At 37.0% G+C, this 10722-nt stretch overlaps 1 protein-coding gene across 1 annotated transcript in view; it reads left to right on the plus strand.

Annotated features, from left to right (window-relative positions):
• Window positions 1–7330: 7330 nt before the first annotated feature.
• LOC101306806 (putative G3BP-like protein-like) overlaps window positions 7331–10722 on the plus strand; it is a 4498-nt gene continuing 1106 nt past the window's right edge. Inside the window, exons 1-8 of the mRNA XM_004296484.1 lie at window positions 7331–7421; window positions 7547–7641; window positions 7736–7870; window positions 8775–9081; window positions 9606–9868; window positions 9964–10126; window positions 10317–10441; window positions 10522–10589. Of these exons, the coding sequence (XP_004296532.1) occupies window positions 7603–7641; window positions 7736–7870; window positions 8775–9081; window positions 9606–9868; window positions 9964–10126; window positions 10317–10441; window positions 10522–10589 (1100 nt within the window). The 5' untranslated portion in view covers window positions 7331–7421; window positions 7547–7602. The remainder of the gene's footprint in view (window positions 7422–7546; window positions 7642–7735; window positions 7871–8774; window positions 9082–9605; window positions 9869–9963; window positions 10127–10316; window positions 10442–10521; window positions 10590–10722) is intronic.

The raw sequence follows: 10722 nt of genomic DNA on the forward strand, positions 1-10722 counted from the left end.
TCCACAAATTTGGCACACCACAATTGGTTTAGAAGGATTAGAATCATCCCTGGAGAAACAATTTTTGGCAGTGTGACCTCTCTTGGAACAAAGTTGACATTCAGGAGAGACTCCAAAAAAAGATCTGTACTCAGTAGAAGAACTTCTGAAATTAGGAGATGCATGATTATTGTAGCAGATACTTGCAATATGACCCTTCCTGTGACAATATCCACATTCTAGATTAGAATAGCAGTCATTAGCTAGATGACCTCGTTTGCCACACTCATGACACTCTAGAGCACCCTTAGATTGAAATCCACCAGATTGAGAAGATGACCCTTGAGAAATTCGAATTACTCCAAGTCTGTTGTTTGTCACCATTTCCTGTCCAAACTCCTTTTCCTTTATCTCTAGAGGAAAAGTTAGAACCAGCTCTGTAATTACCATTGTGACTAGTACCTCTAGCTGCCATAGCTGTTAAACTATTAGGAATTGAGAACTGAGCTTCAATATCTCTCTCAGCTACCCGTAGTTGAGCTCGAAGATCTTTAAACGAAATTAAAGTGTCTCTGGCATGAATGATTGTCTTTATCATGGCATACTCTTCTGGCAGACCATTGAGAGTGATGACAATCACATCTTCATCTAGCATTGATACTCCCACAGAACAAAGCTGATCTCTTGCATGTTTAATGCGAAGAAGATACTTGTCAATAGAATCACTTCCCTTCTTAATAGTTTCGAGGTCAGTCTTCAGTTGCATAATGCTTGCCCTGGATACAGAAGAGAACCTCTCTTGAATAGCAAGCCATGCCTCTCTAGAAGACTTACTACCTACAATGATATCCATTATCTCATCATCAAGAGTTGCCATCAACAAGTTAAGCAATGCCTTGTCAACCATCTTCCATTGCTTGTAAGCTGTTGTCACTTCACTAGTTATTGAACCTTCTTCAAATAAAGCATAGTGTGGAGGGCAAAGATATGTTCCATCAAAATAACTAAACAGATCATTGCCTTCCAAAACGGATTGAAACTAAAAACTCCATTTGATGAAGTTCAACTCTCCAAGTCTCATAGTGATCATGCTTAGCAAAGAGTTAATCTCAAACTGAGTCACTTTCTTAATTATGGTAGTCATAGTTGCACACTGGAGCAAACACACAATTACACACTTAATTGAACTTCACACAGATAGAGTATACTTCTACTTTCAACTAAGCAGATATTGAATGACAAGTTGCACAAATGGCACTGAGTACACATAGCACATTTGATTCTTAGCACAAAACAAATACACTGGCACTGATTTTATACTTTCTGCAATAGCACACAATCTTTCACTATTAGAAACATAATTTCAACGCATCACAACACTAGACACCTCTTTGCACATCATAGCTCTTCTTAGAACAACAACTTGCATAAACTTGAAAATACCAGACTCCTCTTTGAAATTACACCACAATAAGCTGAGATTCACTAGAAAAGAGTAGTATCACACTGCATACTATAGATATGAGAGAATAGATGCCAGATGAAGCTTAACAACATCACTTCCTTCAAAAAATAAGCTCTATTTGCTTTTAAACCTCAATCGATTACAGATCATCATGAGTATACACTACAGATATCATCACAGTATCGATCACAAGAGACTCATATATTTTGACCAGATATACAAGTTAATCTACTTCAAAAGACTTCAATCAACTCAGAAATGCACAAGGATTCTTCATATTAAGCTTGCGAAACATGAATCTACAGCAATACAATAGGATAAAAAAAGCTAGGGTTTCAAAGAAGTAAAAACTAGTGGAAGCATACTATAAACTCCATTAATGAGTATAATCAAGCTTGCAGGATCAATAGCCGCAGCTCTGATACCATATTAACATTAAGCTCATAGCTAATATAGATCTAGAAGCTCAAGATATTCAACAATGGAGGAGAGAGAAAAGAGAGAACCTAGAGCAAAAGCTTTCAGATATTTTCAATAGAATTCAGCATAATGAAAATAACAAGGCACACACAACATTTATAGTTAGGAAATAATCCTAACAAATTATTACAAGAAAAGGAAAACAGGAGAGCATGGAATCCATGTCAGGACCCACCCCGAATTTCACCCTGAAACCCGAAGTAAATCCTGCGGGGACCACCTCCAAGGAAAGTTTACCGAAAAATCGGCATAACCTCCCTTGAAAATGGACAACCCTTCCTAATAATACATGCATACACTTCAAAAGAATCCATCTATAACCCTCTCCTCTTGGAGCCTTCGTGCTCCCCAAATCACAACATCTCCCAATTTATTTACTCACTTTAATAAGAAAAACTCACAACCAACAATCACAGGTTCAAAGCAATTCTATTTGAGAGGAAAGAAACTAGAAATATAAAAATGAACATAAGCTATACTAATGACTATGCCTCTTCACCATGTACGCCCGACCTCAACAAAGCTAACCTGCATACTGGGCATTTTTAAAACGAAGGGCTCAGGGGAAAACATTTGCAAACGTTAGAGTGAGTGAACAAAAAAGAATTTAATTAAAATATTTATGTTTTCCCAACTTAAATTTCCATAGAAAATATGTTGCATGCGACAGCTTAAAAGCTCTCAACTCATAAACTGGCAAATACATGACTAGCTCTGGCTAGTCTCCAAAACTTAATAAAATACAGCCTCTCAGGCTAAACCATATATATATGTATGTATTTACACTTGTCATACTCCTTGTATGATTTCTTATGAAGAAATATAAGAAAAGTAGAAATTCATACAAGGCTACTACGCTTGCGTCTAACGCTCACGTCACACCATAATAGAATTTTACCTCATTATGGCGGAAAAGCACGAGTATATATATACGTGCATATTCCCTATATAAATTACTAAATTTATATAGGGTTACAACGATTGCGTCTAACGCTCACGTCGCGCCATAAAAGAATTTTTACCTAATTATGACGGAAAAACACGTATAGCTAGCTAGTATTTATTCATATACATATTATTCTCCTAATCATTCATAAATGAATATATAATTACCGAAATTCTCAATTTCGGTTATTCTTCAACAAAAGAAATTATTCATATACATATCCACCGAAAATCTCATTTTCGGTAACTCTCCAAAAATAATGAAAATTGCCAATTATAAATGAAGCAATAAATATATGACTCCACCGAAAATCTCATTTTTGGTAACTTTCCAAATAGCGAAGTTAACAAATAAAATAAGACCATTTACTTCTAAAAATAACTTCGCGAAAATAAACAATTCCACAAATTGATATTCAATAAAATCATTCATTTAATATGAAATCACCGCATGCAACTCACAACTTTAGGCATAAACCCGACTATATCCAATTCACCACTCAAGTGAAGTCTCCTCAAATCCTGGCACAAAAACCATGCTTAGGACCACACTTCAATTTCAGAATAAATAATACTTAAATATAAAACTCAAAACTCTTTCGCCTAACCCACTACCCTTTCTAAGGTTAAGCTTATCGGATTCATGCCAAAATCCAACCACAGCCTTATTTCCTTTATTTCAACATTCTAAAACAATAATAAGGAAAATCCAACGGTCGGATTCTACCCCATTAACCGCCAAATTCACCAGTCTTTCAAAAATCTCAAACCTATCCAAAACTCCTCTAAAAATTCCACACTTCACATCATCAAACTCCCCTCAATATTATACATTTAAAACCATGAAAAATCCCTCTAACAGCGGCGGCCGGCGGCCGACTCCGGCAACCCCAATGCCTACCAAAATTTAACAACATCTTCCTCTCAACCCCCTCTACAACTTTCCTAACTAGCACAAACACAAATTCCAAGTCTAGATAGGGTAATCGAACAAAATCATCAAATGAGCCCTGAAATTTCCAACACCAAAATCTCCTTACCTAGACCAAGGGGGAGGGAAGCCTTTGGAGGGATTCATGCAAGGGAGGAGAGCTTCCAAACAAGCCAAGCATCGCCGGCTATGATGGCCAGAGGATAGAGTTCCGACGAATGGAGCAACCGGCTGCTAGGGGAGTTTCCTCCCTGTTAGGCGGCGTAACCGGCCCGGTCACCAGCCCAGGCGAGGAGAGGCGGCGGCGGCAGTCCAAACGGGACCGGTGCGGCGGCCTGGCTTGGCCGGACGGTGTCGGTTGGAGCCGGAGCAAATCCGGTAGAGTGAGGGAGAGAGATAGAGCGTCGGGAGAGAAGAGAGAAGGAAGAGAGAGAAATGGTTTGGGCTTCCAAACCGGTCAACCCACTTAAAACCCAACTCCAACAATTTAACACCCAAAAGAAAAATACTCTATTAAAAATTACCTTTTACTAGCTAAAATTTACCATTTTTACCGTCGTCACCATTTCCTCCTACGAGTAATTCATCCGAAATAATCGTCCCTCAAAATCCCTCTAGGGACCAAATAAACTATAATCTCATTGACGAAGACGGTAAAATTCTTATTAATACCAAGCTAGTAAATAAGGTAAAAATTTAAGAGTCGGGATGTGACAATCCAGTTGTCAACCACAACACTGGTCAATAAACTCATGAGTCAACTATTATGAAAACGACACCGTCTTCACAACCTTCCACCACCGACCCCGAAGCCTTTGTCATCCATATCAACAGCCAAATGGGACTATGGGTTCATGGCCAAACATTCATTATTCCAACCTCAAGTCTCCTCTGAAAACCCATGTGTACAACCGCAATGGACGGACCACTATCACCAAAGTTCATAACCGATCGATAACCAAGAAAAACAACACCACCTCCGGAGTTTCGAACGTTCATAACCCAATGGACAGAGACAAGGGCACAAAGCTTCTCAATGTAGACATTATAGTGATATGTAGGATAGACAACCTATATATGAAACTATGAATCACTTATTTCAAGTCAGCCTGAACATAGCATAGTTTGTAGGCTAAAAAGTAAATGAAAATAAATATCTCTTCTCCTTACCATGTACGTCGCCATGATCCCAAATAGGAAACTTAGGGAAAACAACGTTCACAACATTGGTCCATGCTTGAACCCGCGACCAAGCACCAGTTTCCTTAGACACCCTTGGCCTTATTTTAATTAGGCCCTCGTAAATAGACGTGTCGGGCTGGTTAACGTGTCTAACACTCCCGACACGCCGACACCTGCCCGACACGGCAAAAAATGTGTCCAACACGCCACATGACGTGTCCTAAAAAGTTGACTTTTCTGACACGTTTTGGACACGTTAACCAGCCCGACACGTCTATTTATGACACATCATGTTAGCTTTTCTCACTTACAAAAAATAAAAATAAATAAATAAATAAATGAGCGCATTAGAGATCTGTCACACAGTCACATATAAACAAAGAGAGGAAAGTCATAAAACGTCGCAGACGAAGTAATTAATCGATGAATTCCTTATTTCCTGCATAATTATATGAAATTTTGTGTATAATTATATTTTAGTATCTTTTTTATTTATTAAAAATACATAAATATATAATTTTGTTTGCCATGTCGGAAACTCAGTTTTTAAGTTTTACCGTGTTGCCGTGTCGTGTGGCCTTGTCTATGTCCGTGTCCGTGCAACTTAGTTCTAATCTCAACAAAAAATAGCACATTCTGTTATGTCTTCCGTTATCTTGTGTGTTTTCCGTTAAAATTTGAGAGACAAATCTGCACTCATTAATTTAGCAGTAATAAATTAATTAAACTAATAATTACTAAAGAGAGAGAATCAAAAAAGATCAAATTCTCATGTTGACTAGTAATAATACTTTTTGAGGAACAACAAAGTCATTTTTGAAGCACAAAAGATCCCAATTCTTCGTTTGCTGAATTAGTAACAAAACAGCAATTTTTTAGAAAAGAACCAAAAATTTAAAAACAAGAAAATAGAAAAAAGAAGTAAACAAATTAAAGTCATTAAGATTATGGTCTGAGTTAACAAAATTTAAAAATATATATATATATATATATATAAATAGAAAAAGAGTAAAATAAATATAAAGAAAGTGGAGAATAGAGAAAACCCGAAATCACCCTTTAAAAATTAAGAAATTACATAGAGTTAACGACGTAACCGATGTCATGTACTAAAAATATGTCGTGATTCTAATGTCATATACCTTTATAATTGTTTTGAAACTTGAAACATCAAAATTAGGAGTGGACCATTTGTCGTGTACTGTTCTTAAAATTTTCCAAAAAAAATAGCCAATATTTTCAATCGCTCAAATCATTGATAAATAGGTATCAGCTTGTTTGATGACTAGAAGATCCTACAAAACTAACATATAGATGCTCATACTCATACTGGTTGTCCTTTTGGTTTCGGCCAATCCTACGAACCTAAATTGCACATCAAGTTGGTTTTTTTTTTTTTTTTTTCTACTCTAAGTGCTTAAAGCCTTATCAAAATTATAACTATTACTAACAAAAGGTCATTGTAATTCACAACTTGACATGCAACACGCATTCAACAGTCCTTTATTATCTTGTTATTACTGAAAAACATTAACTTTCATGAAATTTACTTAGATTAATAAGCATCAAGTACAATTAAGGGTTGAGTGGATCAACAGTTCGCACTGGATTTCTATACATTCATGTCGGAAAATCAAAATATAACTATTTATTAATTATTTTACTGAATATTGTATCTCTAACTATTTAAGAGTGAAAGTTTTTAAGTCCCTCCTCCCGGGAGGCAGACGTCTCACTCATCGCGCTCCTGTGCTTCCGCTTGGCCGACCCTTCCAGGCGTACCGAACACCGGCGTGAATTGAGCCAAGTTAAATGAGAGCTAAAAAAAAAATTAAGTCGGACACCTCAGTTCCACCTCTGAATACACAGGAAGCAGGTGTCAAGAGACTAGTATACAAAACTCACAATTGCTTCCGTTACACAAAATTTCAATCATTAGGATCAAGATTGTGCGATATTGATTGGTTGCACAATCTTGAATGAGCTATTTACTATATGATTGGACGATCATTACATAACTGTCTAATTTCAGTGATAGTATTACAGTTACATAAAAAAAAAAATGATAAGGTTAGACAAAATCAGATATCCTCTCTCATTTTAACTAATCCTAACAGATATACGCAGGCGAGTATCACTATTCTTTCTATTCCTTACTTTTAATTTTAGTTGATCATATGCTACGAAGTATGTATATAATTATTTTCAAATTTACAAAGCACAAACGGACCATAAAAGGGAAAATTAGCAAGATAGCAGTGTATTTCCATTTGAATTTCTATATAATAAATTTCCAAATTCCATATTTAAGGTGTGCCCGAGTGTCACCCATATCCGTGGTGACGGCTAGGAACCAAAAAGCCGCAAAGCACCACCAAAAACTCAAAACCCATAAACCAGTGGAGAAAAATCCATCTTCTCCCCCAAATCTATCTCAAGGTCTCTGCTTCAATCTCATTTCACTCACCCTCTCTCTCACCATATCTCTCTATATATATAAATGACCCATTATTCCCATGTGTCCCATTTTTGTAAAAATCTTATCTTTTGGGGTTTTGGTGCAGATTTGAGGGGGCATTTGCAGATCTAGGGTTTTTGATTTTGTGGAGGTTAGAGAAACATGGCCACCCCTTTCACCATTCCCGTCACTGCTGCTCAGGTGGGTTCATACTCTCACTCTCTCTACACTAGAGTATGCTGCTCTCTGTGTTTGAAATTTCATGTCTTTCTTGGTGCTTTGTGTGGTTGTTTAGGTTGGGACTTACTTTGTGGGGCAGTACTATCAAGTGCTTCAGCAGCAGCCGGACTATGTGCACCAATTCTACTCCGAATCCAGCACCATGCTTCGCATTGATGGCAACACCAGGGACACCGCCTCCGGAATGCTGGTACTCTTTTGCCGTTCTTATTTCAAATTTGTGTTAAAGTCTGCAACTTTATTAGAAAAAAGTATCAGTTTCGTGTTAAAGTTCACAACTTTATCTGAAAATATTTCTGAATTATGTGTTTTAAGGTTGAATTAGGTGAATGTGGGTTTGTGTATGTGCATTTTAAGCGAGCTTTAAATGTATTTGTGGCATTTTTGGTCATTTTATGTGTGAAGATTGTTGTTAGTTTTGGTGAGGTTCCTATATGTACGGTGAAACCGACTTGCTGAGCTTCTTTGATATGCAATTGTTTTCGGTGTATTTTAGCTGACTTTATCAGTCGCAGAGAGTGGGATAAAGTAGTAGAGTTTTTCCTTCTCACATGCTTCGATTCTTCACCCTATTGCATTACAATTTTATATAGATTAACTAAATTGGAAAAGGAGTAAGCTTATCTGTTGTGAGGTTATAGGCTGTTTTAGACTTTTAGCCTTTCCCACCTCTTTCTGGTAATGTGAATTATGTACAGTATTTAGTTTTAACTTTTGATAACTATAATATCCAAGTTTTCTTGTTAGTTGTTATGGCAATGATAAAGTACAACAGCATATTTTGTTGGTAGCTGGTCTGGGTTTTTATTCCACTAGGATAGATTCTTCTGGTATTCTATTAGGCAGCTAGTTATTGTCCTGCAGCTTTCTTAGCACTAGCCTCACAGCAGAATGTTTATGATTACTTTGATTCTTCTTGTCAGCCAAGATATGGCTTTAGTGCTCTTTTCTATCTTTAAGGTGGTGGATGCGTTGATTTTTATTAGTTTGTTGTAATCATGTGTTCTAAATTAAATGATGTTGTCGCCTTTACCCGATATAGATTTTACTTATCTTGTTACGCTCCATTTAAAGCTTTGTGTATTCTTCAACAGCAAATCCATACAGTTGTAATGTCACTCGGGTATTCTGGAGTTGAAATCAAGACAGCGCATTCCTTGGAATCTTGGAATGGAGGTGTTCTTGTGATGGTTTCTGGCTCTGTGCATTTGAAAAATTTTGCGGGCAGGCGGAACTTTGTTCAGACTTTTTTCCTTGCACCTCAGGAGAAAGGTTATTTTGTACTTAATGATATATTTCACTTCATCGATGATGATCAACTTCATCAGCATCCAGCAGTCTTACTAGCCCATAGCACTTTCGACTCCAAATTGAGTGCCCCTACTACAATTCCTGAGCCAGGTTTGTTTACTTATTTCGCTTTATGTTTATTACGCTTTACGTTGACTTTTAGAGTTCCATTGGCAGTTAGGACAATAGATTTTGCTTTTATTTTGTGAGAGGTGGGTAAGGTTGTGGTTGTATACTAAACAAGTTTTGATGAATTTCTGGTGTATATTTACTGCATTTTTTATGAGATTATACTTTTGTATTTCTCTACAATAGTCACAATGAGAATCAATTCTATATTCAACAATGGAAAATCTTCTGCTGATTGGTTTCTACTTTGTGTTTAGTAATTAAGTAGTGAGAGAAACTTGACTTGAAACCATGTATATACTTGGATTATGGTCTCATAAGCAAAAGGCCTCAATGCCTTTTTCTTTTGGCCTCTTTCGAGCTGTTTTGGTGAAAATACCATTGTTTTTGTTTCCCTGAGTTCTTAGCAATTTGATTTGTGATGATTAGACGAGCTTTGATTTAAACAGACGTAAAATCTAGCGTTATCCATTTACTGATCATTTATGAAACTCATGGTATTGCAGTGGCTAATTATATGATGAGTGGAGAAAATCATACTAGAGACTATGTGGTGCCTGATGTTAATGGGAATGGTCCAGTTGACAGCTATGGCTATGCGGAGCAACGGTTGCAGCAGGTTGTCGAACCTGAGAATATCATGGAGGATCCTGCCGCAGAACTGTCTAACGGTTCATTTCAAAGTGCAGTGAATGTTGTACAAGAACACCTGCCTGCATCTGTTGAGGAACCTATTGGAGAGCCCCAGAAACAAACCTATGCTTCTATAGTATGTACTGAACCTTTTTGCCTAGATTATGTCTTTCAAATATCATATTTTTTGTATATGACCTAAATTGCTTGCTTTATATTTTATTTTTGAAGTTACGCGTTGCTAAAGGACAACCTGCACCATCTGCAGCTCCTCAGCATTCAGTTAACAAGAGTGCACCACAGGCTTCAGATTGGAATGACTTTTCACAGTCCAATGCAACTGAAAGGCCTGTAGCAGAGACAGCAGATGAAGCTCCTGCCATGGAAGATGAAGGTGTGCCTCTTGGCTTCTTTCAATTGTTACCACTGAGCTCTGAGGATTCAGCCTCTATGAGTTATCTCCTGTACTATGTTGTTACATATATTCGATGTCTGCTAAGCGCAATATGATTCTAACAATTTTCTTTCAGTAAGGCTTTTGGCAGCAGTATTTGATAATTTGTTTTCCTTGTTAATTTGTATAGATGAAATCAAGTCTGTCTATGTACGAAACTTGCCACCTAACGTGGATCCATCTGAAGTTGAGGAGGAATTTGTTAATTTTGGAAAACTCAAGCAGACTGAAGGAGTGGTCATTAGGAGTCGCAAGGTTCATTTCTTAGCTCATTTCTCTCTAGTTTTATTTACATATGTCACTTTATTAAGCTACGGTATTCATGTCTTGTGCAGGATGTTGGTGTTTGCTATGCATTTGTTGAATTCGAAGATATGTCTGGTGTTCGTAATGCTGTTAAGGTTGATGATGCTCTTGAAAAGATCAATACTATTATTACTGTTATCAAAATTTGGATTTATACCATGAGAATTCTCTCTCTCTCTCTCTCTCGTAATAACTTCGTATAGCTATACATTATACGTAAGTTATACGTA

This window comes from Fragaria vesca, linkage group LG4 (assembly GCF_000184155.1).
Source record: "Fragaria vesca subsp. vesca linkage group LG4, FraVesHawaii_1.0, whole genome shotgun sequence".
In the NCBI taxonomy this organism is placed as follows: domain Eukaryota; kingdom Viridiplantae; phylum Streptophyta; class Magnoliopsida; order Rosales; family Rosaceae; genus Fragaria; species Fragaria vesca.